General features: G+C 42.3%; 1 protein-coding gene across 4 annotated transcripts in view; it reads left to right on the top strand.

The window, feature by feature from the left end:
• The window catches only part of NCAPD3 (non-SMC condensin II complex subunit D3), a 57,540-nt gene that overhangs the window by 6,609 nt on the left and 36,185 nt on the right, over window positions 1–14,746 (top strand). For 3 of the 4 annotated variants that reach the window (XM_067751623.1, XM_067751625.1, XM_067751626.1), the window contains 10 exons: window positions 4,960–5,144; window positions 5,764–5,931; window positions 6,042–6,100; window positions 6,298–6,385; window positions 8,443–8,576; window positions 9,808–9,880; window positions 10,610–10,735; window positions 10,870–11,191; window positions 11,528–11,584; window positions 11,846–11,935. In XM_067751623.1, coding sequence (XP_067607724.1) covers window positions 4,960–5,144; window positions 5,764–5,931; window positions 6,042–6,100; window positions 6,298–6,385; window positions 8,443–8,576; window positions 9,808–9,880; window positions 10,610–10,735; window positions 10,870–11,191; window positions 11,528–11,584; window positions 11,846–11,935 — 1,302 coding nt within the window. The remainder of the gene's footprint in view (window positions 1–4,959; window positions 5,145–5,763; window positions 5,932–6,041; window positions 6,101–6,297; window positions 6,386–8,442; window positions 8,577–9,807; window positions 9,881–10,609; window positions 10,736–10,869; window positions 11,192–11,527; window positions 11,585–11,845; window positions 11,936–14,746) is intronic. The other variant, XM_067751624.1, reaches the window with a different exon arrangement.

The following is a 14,746-nucleotide window of genomic DNA, read 5'->3' as shown; positions in this document are numbered from 1 at the left end:
TTGATGATGTTTTGTAGTTTTTTGTTTGTTCGTTTGTTTTGCGGTACGCGTGCCTCTCATTGTTGTGGCCTCTCCCGCTGCGGGGCACAGGCTCCGGACATGCAGGCTCAGCGGCCATGGCTCACGGGCCCAGCGGCTCTGTGGCATGTGGGATCTTCCCAGACCGGGGCACGAACCCGCGTCCCCTGCATTGGCAGGCGGACTCTCAACCACTGCGCCACCAGGGAAGCCCCTGTTTTGTAGTTTTCAGGGTACAAAACTCTTGCACGTCCTTGGTTAAATTTATTCCTAAGTATTTTATTCTTTTCTGCGCTATAGTAGATGAACTTGTTTTCTTAATTTAATTTTCCAATTGTTTACTGGTGGTGTATAGAAGTACAGTTTATCTTTTTTATTGAAGTATAGTTGATTTCCAATTTTATGTTATATTTAGTCTTATATATATACATACACACACACACACCCGTTCTTTTTTATTTTCTTTTCCATTATGGTTTATCACAGGATATTGAATATAGTTCTCTGTGCTGTACACTAGGACCTCATTGTTTATCCATCCTGTATATAACAGTTTGCATTTCCTAACCCCAAACTCCCAATCCATCCCTCCCCCACCGAACCCAGGCCCCCTGCATTGGGAGCATGGCATCTTACTCACTGGACCACCAGGGAAGTCCCTTGGCTATGATTTTTGATAATTGATCTTGCACCCTGAAACTTGGCGGAACTCATTTACTGGTTCCAATAGGATTTTTTATATATAAGATCATGTCATCTGTGAATAGACATAATTTTCCTTATTCCTTTCCTGTCTGCGTGCTTTTTATTTCTTTTTCTTGCCTCGTTGCCCTGGCTAACAGCTCCAGTCCACTGTTGAATAGGAGTGGGGAGTTGGGCATCTTCTTCCCGATCTCAGGAGGAAAGCTTTCAGTCTTTTGCCCTTAAGTATGATGCCCCCCGGGGGTGTTTTGAGGATGGCCTTTATCAGGTTATTATTCCTAGTTTGTTGAGTGTTTTACTATGAATGGGTATTAGATTTTGTCATTTGCTTTTGTGCATCTGTAAGGTGATCATGTGGTTTTTGTTCTTCATTCTAGTGATATATTCATTGATTTTTTTCATATGTTAAGCCAGTTTTGCATGACCTTGGTCATAGTGTTTAATCTGTTGCCAGATTCAGTTAGATAATATTTTATTGAATATTTTTGCATCTGTATTGATAAGGGATTTTTTTTTTTTTGATGCCTTCATCTGGTTTGGGTTTCAGGGCAATACCAGTCTCATGGAATGAGTTGGGTAGTGTTCTTGCCTACTCTGTATTTTGGAAGTTTGTGAAGAATTGGTTGTTTTTCTTACTCACATTTTTGGTGGAATTCACTAGAGAAGCCATCTGGGCCTGGAGTTTTCGTTGAAAGAAGTGTTTTGTTTGTAGAATCTGTAGTGATATGTCCTCTTTTAGTCGTGATGTTGGTAATCTGCATTTCTTTTTTTCCTTCATCAGTTTAGATAGAGATTTATTGATTGATCATTTCAAAGAACCCATTTTTGCTGTTATTGATTATACTTTTCTATTTCAGTGATTGTTCCTTTTCTATTTCAGTGATTTTGGTCTTATCTCTTATTGCCTTCTTATTTAGGGTTTAATTTGTTCTTATTCTAACTTCTTAAGATCTTTATTCTCACTTTCCTTTGTTTCTAATATACGTAATATTGTAAATTTCCTTCTATATATACTGCTCTATCTGCATCCCACAGATTTTGATAATCTGTTCATTACCATTCAGGCCAAAGCAGTTTTCTGATTTTTCTTGTGATTTCTTTTTACACCTCTGAGGTATTTAGTAGTGTGTTTAATTTCCAAATATTTGAGGAATTTCCTGAAATGTTGTAATTGCTTTCTATTTTATTTATGTTGAGATCAGAGCACATACTTTATATGACTACAGTACTTTTAAATTGCTGACTTTTTGTTTTTGTTTTAAATGGCTCGGCACAAGGTCTGACTTGGTAAATCTTGTGTTTGCCCTTGAACGGAATGTGCATTCTGCCTTTGGGGGACCTCTTTTCTGTCAAAGTTGAGTAGGTTGCTGCGGTTGTTCAGGTCTTCTGTATCCTTTCTGATAGTCTGTTTATTTGTTCTCTCAGTTACTGAGAAGAGCATTGAAATCTCCAAGTATAGTTTTAACTTACCTGTTTCTCCTTTCAAGTCTGCCAATTTTAAAGGCAGGTATTTTGAAAGTCTGCTGGTTACAGACATATTTGTGATTGCGTGTGTCCCCTTTGGTGTTATGTTGCTCTTTGTCTGGTTGTGTTCATCGTGCTGAAATCTACTTTGATCTTAAAATGGCCTTTCTCGTTATCATGTGACTTGTCCTAGGTTGGCACACCCTTTCTCATGATTTACATGTGACATGTCTTCACATTTGTAATTAAACAGTGTTGTAGACTGCCCATCACTGGGTTTCATCCTCTCAACAATCTTTGCCTTTTTATGGGACATTTAGACAATTTAGATAATTGATTATCAATATGGTTGGGTTCCTGCCCTCTTGGTATTTATTTTCTGTTTGTTCCATCTGTTTTTTGTTCCATTTTCCCCTCTTCCTGCCCTTTTTCGATTGGGTATTTTTTTAGTATTCCATGTTATCTCCCCTTTTGGCCTATTAACTATACTTATTTGTGTGTGTATGTTTTAAGTGCTTGCTTTGGGTGTACGATAAGTACTTTAATAGTCTGTCTTCCGATAATCTACTTATTTATAGATAATGTAAAGCCTTAAGACAGTGTGCTTTCCTTTCTCCCCTCCTGTTTGTGCTGTTGTAGTTATACGTTGAATTTCTGTGTTGTAAACCACACAATTTATTCATAACATTTTTCTCTGAATTATCTTTTAAATAATTTTTTTAGAAAATGAAAAAATAAATGTCTTTTCTTTTTAAAAGATTTCATCTCACGTAATTTTCTTTTGGCCTGAAGAACTCTCTTTGACTCTTCTCATGCTGTGCATCTGTTAGCCATCGACCGTCTTGGATTTTGATTCCATGAAAGTATCTTTCACCTTCCAGAATGTTTTTGCTGAATATAGAATTCTAGGTTGACAGATTTTTTTCTTTCAGTGCTTTTTGGGTGTTATTTCATTGTCTTCTGGTTTACTTCACTTCTGATGAGAAGTCTGCATGACTCTTATCATTGCTGTTCTGTGTGTTTTTGTCTTTTTTTTTTTTTTGGCGTGGTTACCTTGAAGATTTTCTCTATTTGTTTTGATTTGATTAGATTATTAGGTTTGATTTGATTAGATTATCTACCCTTTGGTGGGATTTCCTTTGTGTTCATCATAGTTTGGTTCATTGAGCTTCTTGGGTCTGTGAATTTGTAGTTTTTAACATATATGGAAATTTTCCAGTTATTATTCCTTCAGGTATTTTCTTCCCTCTCTTTTTTATGGGATTCCAATTACTCGTATGTTAGATTGCTTGATATTCTCCCATGGGTCCCAGGGCCTTTATTAATTTCTTTTTGTTTCTGTGCTTCTGTTTCTTAAAGTTCACATGCCTTTGTTCCTGTAGCATCTCATCAGCTGTTGAGATCACCCAGTGACGTTTTCTTTTTCAGATCCAGAAGTTCCATTTGATTCTTTAAAATATTTTCATTTCTTGCTTTGTTTGCTGCTGTTTAATTCTTGAGCTTATTTATAATATCTGCCCTACGGTTCTTCTCTGCTTGCTCTGTCATTTCTTGGACTGTTTCTAGTGACGATTCTCTTCTCACCACAGGGCATGTTTTCCTCTCTCTGGATGCCCAGTACGTTTTTTATTTTTTCTTTTGGTACGCGGGCCTCTCACTGCTGTGGCCTCTCCCGTTGCGGAGCACAGGCTCCGGACGCGCAGGCTCAGCGGCCATGGCTCATGGGCCCAGCCGCTCCGTGGCATGTGGGATCTTCCCAGACCAGGGCACGAACCCGTGTCCCCTGCATCGGCAGGCGGACGCTCGACCACTGCGCCACCAGGGAAGCCCCGCCCAGTACCTTTTTATTGGATGCTGGACATTTTGAATGTGAAGTTTTTGAGTGTCTTGGTTTTGTTGTTTTCCTTTAAGTAGTGTTTAAGTATGTTTTGATAGGCAGCTGTTGGTGCATTAACTTGGTCCTTTTGAGGCTTGTTTGAAAGCTTTGTTGGGGCAGATGTAAAGTAGCCTTTACTCTGGAGCTAGTTTAGCCCTGCTGTTAAGGTGTGTTTCTCTCCGAGTGTGTCGTGAATGTTCCAGGTCACTGTGGCTGGCTGGGGCTCCGACGTATCTCTCCCCTGTGTGCATTCCGAAAACTGTCCATCTCCCACCTGCTTGGAGGTTTTCTTTGCCCACCATCATGGATTTCGCCCCATGCGTCCTAGCTAAGGTCAGCCCTGTGCAGACTTCTCAGCACTGTCTTCATGTGGCTTCCTCGTTTCCAGTGCTCTGCTCCATACATTCCAGCCACCCTGCCTTCCTGACACTGATCCTTGTATTCCTGACTTAGTAAGTCCATCAGAGTGTGCTTGGGTTCATCATTTTTCTGCTGTTGTCCAGACATTGCCTCCAGACACAGAATCGGGTCAATTTTAGGGTTTATCTCACTGGTTTCCCTTTTCTCGGGGATTGTGTGGCTAGGCTACCTCTTGCTCTGGGTCTTAGATGGTCACTTTGTAAATTTCTGTCCAGTTGTATAGTTGTTTATGGCAGGAGGAAAAGTGTAAAACCACTTACTCCGTTAGAGCCAGCTACGGAAATCTCATTGTTTATTGATGATGAGGCCTGTTGCTCACTGCCTAGGGCTGAAGTTGAATGGAACTTTTTTGCTAAAGGTTCACTGTTATTCAAAGTTAAGGAAAAGTCTGGTTTTGCTTTTTAATTTTTGGTTGTTGTTACAGACGTATTTCAAGACAATTAAACCTACCCTGCTTACTCTTTATTCTTTTTGAATAGGCAGTATAGCCAACCAAGTTTTCCACCCAGTGATGTTTGACAAATGTATTCAGATTCTAAAGAAGAGCTGGCCTCAGGAATCCAGCTTGAATCCGAAAAGAAAGAAAGAACAACCAAAGAATGCTCAGGCCAACCCACGGGAGAGTAGGAAGAGAGGAAGGCCCCCCAGGAAAGAGGAGATGGAGGTAAGAGGGAGTGGAATCGTGAAGCATATCTGATTTACTTAAGAATTTATATTAAGGTAGGGTTTCAGGGGTCACGATTATACCAAAGCCCTAGCGTGCCGTCCGCCATCCCTCCCGTAGGACTTGCAGTCGCCTCATGTACCGCTGAGCGTATGTTCCCCTTACCATCTTCCCAACCTCCCCATCATCTCTCTCCCGCCTTGTTCCCAGATGTGCTCACCACAGGCCAACAGGTGTGTTTGCCACATTATTTTATTGTCATTAGAGATGGTGGTCGAAGTATCCTGAGGACTCTCGTCCATAGAACATAATAGAATAACATTAATTCCTAATTTTTATGTGACTAGGTAGGGTGGTAGAGGTTCATTGACACCAGAACTTCTACGAAACCCAAGAAATCTCACTGACGTGTAAGTATAGAACTAGAAACTGTGGTAGCTTCCATCTGGTCCAGTGGCTAGCAGCTGCGGCTGTGGAGACCCCAAGCAGTCGAGGCACCTGGTCAGCGACCCAGCGCCCACCTGGAGTTTCACTACCCTTGACTGGGTACATTGAAACCAGTCGGGACAAACTGTTAGGCAGTACTACACAGTCAGCTGTACATTTCTTCATAATCTAGATGGATGAAGTGATTGAAGAACAAGAGGATGAAGAGAATATTTTTTTTTCTTCCCGAGACCTTTGTCAAATTCGAAATGCCATCTTTCACGTCTTGAAGAATTTTTTAAGGCTTCTGCTCAAGTTTTCCCTGAAAGAAAAGCCACAATGTATACAGAATTGTGTAGAGGTAAGTGAGAATTCCAGGAACCTTGGGCAAGTTCAAAGAGCGAGGACACGGACGGGCTAATACTTAAAGAGTGGGAAAAACCAGGCCTTTTCTTGGTCTCTGTTTTCCAGGTCTTCGTTGCATTGACTAATTTTGAACCAGTTCACGAATTTCATGTTACACAAGCCAGGTGAGCCATTAAATCTTCCAGTGCTAACATTTAATTATGGTACAATGAGTTTTGCTCCATCAGAAGCCTTAATGCCATTTTACCCTAATTGGCACACAGGTAGAATTTCTTCATTTAGATATAGCTTATAGGGTTAGGAGCTATTCCAAGTGAAATCACATCCATTAACTAATCTTTTCCTTTTTTTTTTTTTTTAGAAACCTTAACCAAGCAAAATACATACCAGAACTGGCCTATCATGGATTGTATTTGCTGTGCTCCCCAATTCACAGAGAAGGAGATAAGGTAAGGGAGACAGGACCCCACTGAGTTACTGGTTGAAGTGAAAGCATGCGGGTCGGGGGATGCTGGAAGCTTTTGATGTGATGCCGTGTGAACTCACTAGGTCATTGTCATGACTTGAGGACGTTTGTATAATGAAAATCATCCCCATCACTACGTGGTGCCCACTGTTCATTCCAGGCTTATATCCAAGTACCTGGTGGCCACAGGAAGTTCTTGTTGGGTTAAGGCATAAAGAATGGTTCCAGTGTGACCTGGGTAGAGGAAAAGATAAGCTACTGAGCATTACTTTTTTTTTTTTAAATAAATTTATTTGTTTTATTTATTATTTTTGGTTGTGTTGGGTCTGTTGCTGCACGCGGGCTTTCTCTAGTTGCGGTGAGCGGGGGCTACTGTTCGTTGTGGTGCACGGGCTTCTCATGGTGTGGATTCTCTTGTTGTGGAGCACAGGCTCTAGGCGCGTGGGCTTCGGTAGTTGTGGCTCACGAGCTCTAAAGTGCAGTCTCAGTAGTTGTGGCTCACGGGCTTAGTTGCTCCGTGGCATGTGGGATCTTCCTGGACCAGGGCTCGAACCCGTGTTCCCTGCATTGGCAGCTGGATTCTTAACCACTGCACCACCAGGGAAGCCCCCTGAGCATTACTTTTACAGAAGTATTTACCAAACTCTTCTGAGAAGAAGAGTTAGACAGTCACAGACTTCCCAGTTTCCCTCAGCAGTTCCCGTGTGCCCCTGTATTTCTGTTAGTGTTTGTGTTTTAGTGGATGATTGTGCAAACACGCTTCTGGTTAGCATTCATATATGGATTTGCCCCCAGTGACCTTCGAAGCCCTGCAGCTCTGGACACTGGAGTTAACGGCTTTTTAAGCAGTAGGGTGTTACTAAACCTGGATGTTGTTAATGAAACAGGAGTTTGCAAAAAACGTGACGGACCAAGGTCCTGTGCTTTTGGTGGCTGCGATACACCAAGTTTCCAGGGGCAACGATGTGTGAATGAGAAGGCCCTGGGCACTCAGGGCTCTGCATTTTGTCCAGACTTGGGCCTCACCCCTCACTGCCTCTATGTCCTCCTGTGAGGCCTCGGTTTCCTCATCTGGACAAAGAGGGTGAAAGGCTTCCCTTCCTCGTGGATTTCTGAGGAGGATTACAGGGAAGAACGCCTCTGTACAATGCCTGCTGTTTAGAAAACGCCCCATATTTCGTTATTATGTCATTGTCACTTCTCTGTTTGAAATATGGATGTGATAGCATTCACAGTAAAACATAATTCCTGAGCCCTTTTTAACATTTTAGGAGATAAGGAGGTTGGGAAATTATCCTTTCAGGCAACAGTGTCTCTAAGGACATGGTGTTCTTCATTGTGAAAGTGCTGCCCTGATGCTGGGCGACATTGGCTGTGGCCTGACCTTTAATTACTTGACTTCGGACAACTCACCTTGGGAGTCTTTTATTATGTATAAAGTAGAGATTATAGTAAAAGTGTTAACAAAATGGAAAAGCCTTGCTGACCTCGTGGAGTTGAGAGGTTTCAGAGAAAGTGTGGTCAGATCTAGTAACACATGGACGTGCTTAATGCAATACCTGTCACATATTTGGTTTCCAGTAAATTGTTTTATCTACTGGATGAATGAATTAAGTAGCTGAGTAAGTGATGTGTGATGGTATATTGGAAGGTGCTCTGTAAGCTTCAGGTGTAATACAGGTGTAAAGAATCACTTTCCTCTTTTCTGTAAGGGCTAATCAGTAGCATCCTTTGCCCTTTGTAAGTTACAGCTAATTCTCTATAGCCCCTAACTTCTGGGCTGGAGTGCGAGAGGCCGAGCAGAGAAGCCAGCTGGAGTTCCTATCATTATCTGTACGCAGCACTTTCACACTGCTGCGTTGTGCACGTATTGATACCTGGTCATCGTCCAGGAAGTGCATCCTTAGTGTTGAAGCAAAACCTGTGTCAGCCTCATTTAACTTCAGGTCCTTGAAGTGGTTCACTGTGGTCTGCATCACGGTCTCCAAGGCCCTGGAATTCTCTGTCATGCCTTAAACTGAATTTTCTTTTCTCTTCCAGGTTATCAGATGTGTTTTCCATCGAATGCTCTATGTAATATTAATGTTAGAAGTGGGCAAAGGCTCCCATCACGCCCCCCTTGCCATCACTTCTCCGGCCATCAGTGGTAAAAACCAGGCAGTCCAGTTTGTCAGGTGAAACACACACAGCTCGGATCTTTACCCTCTGTCCCTCTCCCTCAGTCTTCTGGGCCCTGTACTAACCAGGATTTCTGACACCTCTAGAAACTAAGAAATGTCTGGGCTGTTTGTGGTTCAGGGTTCAAAATAAAGCACTTGGTAGCTCATCTGGTTTGTGTGGTCTGGGGTGTTGTTGTGGGGATGAGGGGTCTGCAGTTTGTGGGCCAGCCTGTGAAGTCAGCTCTGAGTTCTGACAGCGGCCTTAGTGTTAGCCGCTCCAAGTCTGCCTCCGCCTTTTCTTTTTCTCTCTCCTCTTAGTCTCCATCTTTTTATTCCTTGCCACTTTTTTTTTTTTTTAACTTCTTTAGCAATAATTGATAGACTAATTCTCCCCTCAAGAGTCACTTAGTTTCACTTGTGAAGTCCTGTGTCTGGGCTTTACTGGGGAAGACATGTTTGCCGTGTCCTCGGCTTTTCTTTTCTTCTGTTAACTGGCTACTCGGCAGCAGCATGGAGGTGGTGGGAAGAAGGGGAAGATGTGTATGTGAGAGTGTGTACATACCTGGAAGCAGCCGCGGTGCGTGCTGTGGGTGCAGACGTGGGGTGTGGATGCTTCAGTCCAGGTGCAGGCTGCTGTCTGATCCTTGAGCGAGTGTCTCATTAAGGACTTTTAAACATTAAATAACTAAGATGTTTTAAGTAGAAACACTCATTTTAGTTCTTCCATGAGTTCATGATGTCACAAATTGCAGTAATATTCCGATAATGGTGCAAGGAAACTTAACACTGAAAATGGGTCCAATCTGGGCATTATAATAGTTTCTTTTGGGGTTACAGTTTGGAGAGGTACTGTTAGAAATGCATTTCACTGAGCTACCACTAGGTGGTACTGTGTCTCAGTCTATCCTCTACCTCAAAAGGATATATTTCAGCCTTAATATGAAACATCGTCGGCAGTCCAAGGGCCCTGTGAGGACTGCACCCCTGCCCCTCCCTGACTGGCTGACTGCTCACAGCAGCTCGGAGAGCACCTGGGGCGTGGTGACTGGTGTTCTGTTGTGACACTTTGTCTTTACAATCCATGCACTCACAATGCTTGCAGTATAGGGGTAGATTGTTTTTAATAGTTAGGATTTTGAAAAGGTAGAAATTTCTCTATTTTTGAGAACAGATTCAAGGAAAATTGCTACTTTATTGTCATTATAGGTGTATTACAAACCGTGGCTGTGTTTCTTTCCTTTTATAGCTCACTTGTGGATGAACTAAAAGAAAGTATGTTTCCAGTCCTTCGTGTCTTACTCCAGCACATCTGTGTCAAGGTACTGTTTGCTTTAATGAGGGTGTATAAATACACATGAAGGTAAACATGCATGTGTGTTCTTGGAAATGAGTCTACATCATTACTAAACGTTGTTTTATTTAGTATATTCACTAGGTGTTCCCCTCTAGTGTGGTTTTCGGGGGAAAACAACTTTTTATTTTGGAAAATTTCAAATAGAAATAGAATAGTGTGACGAACACTGTCTTCAGTGATTTTGTATAAGCTGTAACTCCTCCAGCACATACGCACGTTGGATTTTTCTTTTGAAGCAGATTTCATCATATCCTTTCAGACATAAATATTTCATGTCTCTCTAAAGGATAAGAACTCGTTAAAAACATAACCATAAAATATTAACACACCTAAAAAATTCACAGTAATTCCTTAGTATTGTCCAGTATCCGGTCAGTGTTTACATTTCCACTGTTGTCTCATAAATTTTTATAACAGTTTGGACAGATGATTCTTTACCTGAACTCTATGGACCCTAGGGGTCCATAAACTCTTTGAAATTAGGCGCTGAGGAGTGGGCGTACAGGTTTCTTATAGGCTAGTTTCCCAAGGGGTCTGAGACCTAGAACTGGTTAGTCATTTCTGTAACATGTAAACGCTCGGCACTGTCGCCGAGCCAGGCTCACTCAGCGATCGTCCGATCGCACTACTACATGCGTCTCCATCGTCCTGCTTTGGGTACTGGCTGGGCAGCTTCTCAGGGTCTGTGTTTCAGGTGGTCGATAAATCCGAGTACCGGACCAGTGCAGCTCAGTCCCTGGTCCAGCTGCTCAGCAAGCTTCCTTGTGCGGAATATGCTTCTTTCGTGGCCTGGCTTTATGGATATTCACGAAATGCCAAGGTAGGAGCTACATCTGCGTGAAATTGTGGCTCCTGGCTCTGCAACCTTCTAGTGACGGCTAGATCTGAAGATCTGTTTCTGAAGATTAGTTTTCTTTATCTCTGACGGAGATGCGTGCGATTTTGCTTTACCAGATTCCGTACCGGGTGTTCACTCTTGATGTTGTCTTGGCTCTGCTGGAACTGCCTGAACGAGAGGTGGACGGCACGCTGCCCCCAGAGCATCAGAAGTTCCTGAAGCATAAGTTCTTGGTGCAGGAAATCATGTTTGCCCGCTGTGTAGACAAGGCTCCGACTGTGCGCAGCAAGGCACTGTCCAGTTTTGCGCACTGCCTGGAGTTCTCTGCTACAGCTGCGTCAGAGAGCGTCCTGGAACTTCTGGTGAACAGTGAGTGTGCCGAGCACCATGAGGCCGGGTCTGGCTCCTGCTGGTCCAGAAGCTGTGGTGGCAGAAATAATAGATGTGCTGTGATAGACTGGGACCCTCAGAGACCCTTTCAGTAGGTTTTACTGTCGAATGACTTCTTAGACGAGCCTTACTAAGCAGTTAACGTATTCTCGACCTCAGGCTGAGGTGGTTGGCCGCTGTCACTATTCCTTTGCGTCGTTGGTATTGGCTGTATTGGGTCTGATGACCAGTTTAATGCACAGCCAAGGAGAACACTGAACTGTCAGCATTTAGACTCTGTCTTGTCTTCAGGCCTAATTATCTGGGTTTTGATTCCTCTGTAAATATGTATGAATGGTTTTTGATACTAAGACTTTTCTCTCTTATCTACTTGCTTACTTTTAGCTCCTGCAGTTTCAGGAATAGAGAGCCACCATGACGCTTCACTGAAAAATTCATCAGGTAATGAAATGGGTCAATATATTGTCAGATATTGAATAATTGTCCTTTTAATTAAAGGACTTGCTGAATATTTGAATGTTTTTTTCTATCTCCATATTACCTGTTTTAATACTGCACTTTTTTTCTTCATCAAAGAAATTGAAATTCATTTCAGTAATGATGTGTAGTAACTTAAACGTGGAATATGCCATGCTTATATTACTTAAAGGTATAACAAGTTTTTACTGTACTGACTGGGCTTTTTTAAAATTTATTTTTAAGCTTTTTCCTATCAGAGGCAGACATTTAACCCTTCTGGAGGCTCAGAGGTGATCAATATAGACAACAGTGGTGAAACAGCTGGATATAGGGGTATGTCAGATTTTATCCCTATCAGATGAGTAATAACTATTGGATTTCAGACAACTGTAAGTAGAGCCTCAAAACCTTGGACTTCTTTTCTGACTAATTCACCCTCAAGAATTGGAACTTTTTTTCCCTTAAAAATAGAATAATTTTTATTTTATATCTTTAATCGATGTCTTTGCACTATACTATATTTCATTTTAAGATAAAGAATAAGCTACATTTCCCTTGTCGTGTACTGAAACCCAGTATTTCTGTCACACTTAAGAGAATGTTAGCAAATATTTTATTTCCTTAGTGAAGTCCATTGTTCTGAACACTTGGGCTTGCTGGCCAGAAAGGACCAGTTACTAGGAAAGGTGCAGTAGAAATTAAATTTGTGTTTGGAGAAGAGTCATCACGGAAGAGGGGAAAAGATAAACGGTACTATGGTACTCACCCTTGTGTCTATTTTTTATTCCTTATTACTTTTTCCACCTGGCATCTTGACTCTGATTAAGCCATCCCAGAATCCATTTTTAATACGTGGTAGGGAACTGTGAGCCCAAGCTTCCATTGAAAAAGTTCAGAATTTAGATAATTTCTCTTCACCAGCAGTATGAACTGTTCTTTAATGGGTCATACACATCGTGTGGAGTGGTTATAGGGTGCTCTCTCCCGTGGATCCCAGCACGGGATTCTGAACACAAATGATGCCTGTTCTCTTTCAGTGACTTATGGAAGCCAGAATAATCTGGGATGGTAAAGTGTCAGTGTGATTCGGGAGGGAAGAAACACACCTGGGCTAGGTAGTAGGTAGACCTGGAGCTACTCTCAGATTCTGTTTCTGTCTAACTGTATGGTCTTGAGAAAGTCACTTTACTTTTCTGGGCTTTTCCTTCACTTATACTACGACATAGCGTAATGCAGTAGGGGAAAAACTACATTAGAAATGAGAGGCAATCTGAATTCTTGTCCCAACACTGCTACTAAAGAGCTGCATGACCCAAGACATGGGAGTCAGCAGAACTCCCTGCCTGCTTGTCACTTCTGATCCTAACACCTTCCCTGTCTTTCACAAAGGGCTGTTGTCAGGTTTATAGAAATTATGTTTAGAGAAGTGACTTCTAAAGAAAAAAGAGGGAACATTTGCAGAGGATAAGTGATATAATGAGATTTATTAGTTTATTCGATAAACATGTTTGTGGTCCCTCCCAATCTGTGCAAGGCATTGCAGGTACAGACTGTGACAAAACATAGTTCCATCTCTTAAGGAGCAGTGGGAGAGGCAGGTATGTGTGTACGTAAAATCGTAATATTGTGAGATGGATGCTGAAGCACATGTGAAATGCCATGAGGATCATTACTTATCATTGCAGCCTGGAAGATTACGTTTAAATGACTAGATATTAGCATGTTTTACTCAAATTCAGAGCAATAACTCTATGTATAAACAGATTCCCTAAAATATGTAAACAAATTTAATCTGGAAAAATGTCTGGTTTAATTCCAGTCTGAGCAAGTTACAGATTCACTCTTGCACAGACACTTGCGAACACTATTGAGTTGTACTGATTTAATGATGCTTCCAAAGTATAAAAATTTGCCAGATGTATAGCAACCATGTTCCCATCTTACTGTTTGTTGTTTTTTTAATAAATGTGTTTATTTTATTTATTTATTTTTGGCTGCATTGGGTCTTCGTTGCTGCATGCGGGCTTTCTCTAGTTGGCAGTGAGTGGGGGCTGCTCTTCGTTGCGGTGCGCGGGCTTCTCTTTGCGGTGGCTTCTCCTGTTGCAAAGCATCGGCTCTAGGTGCATGGGCTTCAGTAGTTGTGGCTCGCGGGCTCTAGAGCGCAGGCTCGGTAGTTGTGGCACACAGGCTTTGTTGTTCCACAGCATGTGGGCTCTTCCCAGACCAGGGCTCGAGCCTGTGTCCCCTGCATTGGCAGGTGTATTCTTAACCACTGCGCCACCAGGGAAGTCCCCTATCTTACTTTTGATAAACTAAAGTGACTTTTTTGGGGGGTGGGGGTGGGGCTGTGTTGGGTCTTCGTTGCTGCACGCTGGCTTTCTCTAGTTGTGTCAAGCGGGGGCTACTCTTCGTTGCGGTGCGCGGGCTTCTTGTTTCAATGGCTTCTCTTGTTGCAGAGTACAGGCTCTAGGCACACAGGCCCTAGAGTGTGCGGGCTTCAGTAGTTGTGGCGTGTGGGCTCGATAGTTGTGATGTGTGGGCTCTAGAGCGCAGCCTCAGTAGTTGTGGTGCATGGGCTTAGTTGCTCTGCGGCATGTGAGATCTTCCTGGACCAGGGATTGTACCCGTGTCCGCTGCATTCGCAGGTGGATTCTTAACTACTGCGCCACCAGGGAAGTCCCTAAAGTGACATATTATTGGTATTAACTATACTTTAAAAAATTTGTTACTACATGCCAGTCACTGTGCTAATAAGTACCTTTGTTGGTGTTTTTTGGTTTTGTTTTGAGAGAGAATTCACATATCATAAAATTCACCATTTAAAGTGTATTGAATTCAGTGGTTTTTAGTCTATTCATAAAATTGTGTAATCAACTTCCAGAAACTTTTCATTAGCTGAAAAAGAAACCGCATACCTGTGAGCAGTCACTCTCCATTCTCCCCTCCCCCCTGCCTCTATCTCTGTGGATTCACCTATTTTGGACATTCCACATAAATGGAATCCCGCAACATGTGACCTTCTGTGGATAGCTTCTTTCATCCACCACTCGTTTTCAGGGTTCATCTGTGTTGTAGCATGTATTAGTACTCTGTTCCTTTTTACGGCTGCATATAGTCCGTTGTATGGATAGACCACATTTTGTG

Source organism: Pseudorca crassidens, chromosome 9 (assembly GCF_039906515.1).
Source record: "Pseudorca crassidens isolate mPseCra1 chromosome 9, mPseCra1.hap1, whole genome shotgun sequence".
NCBI lineage: Eukaryota > Metazoa > Chordata > Mammalia > Artiodactyla > Delphinidae > Pseudorca > Pseudorca crassidens.
The sequence above is the reverse complement of the archived record's forward strand: the minus strand, read 5'-3'. Positions and strand labels throughout refer to the sequence as shown.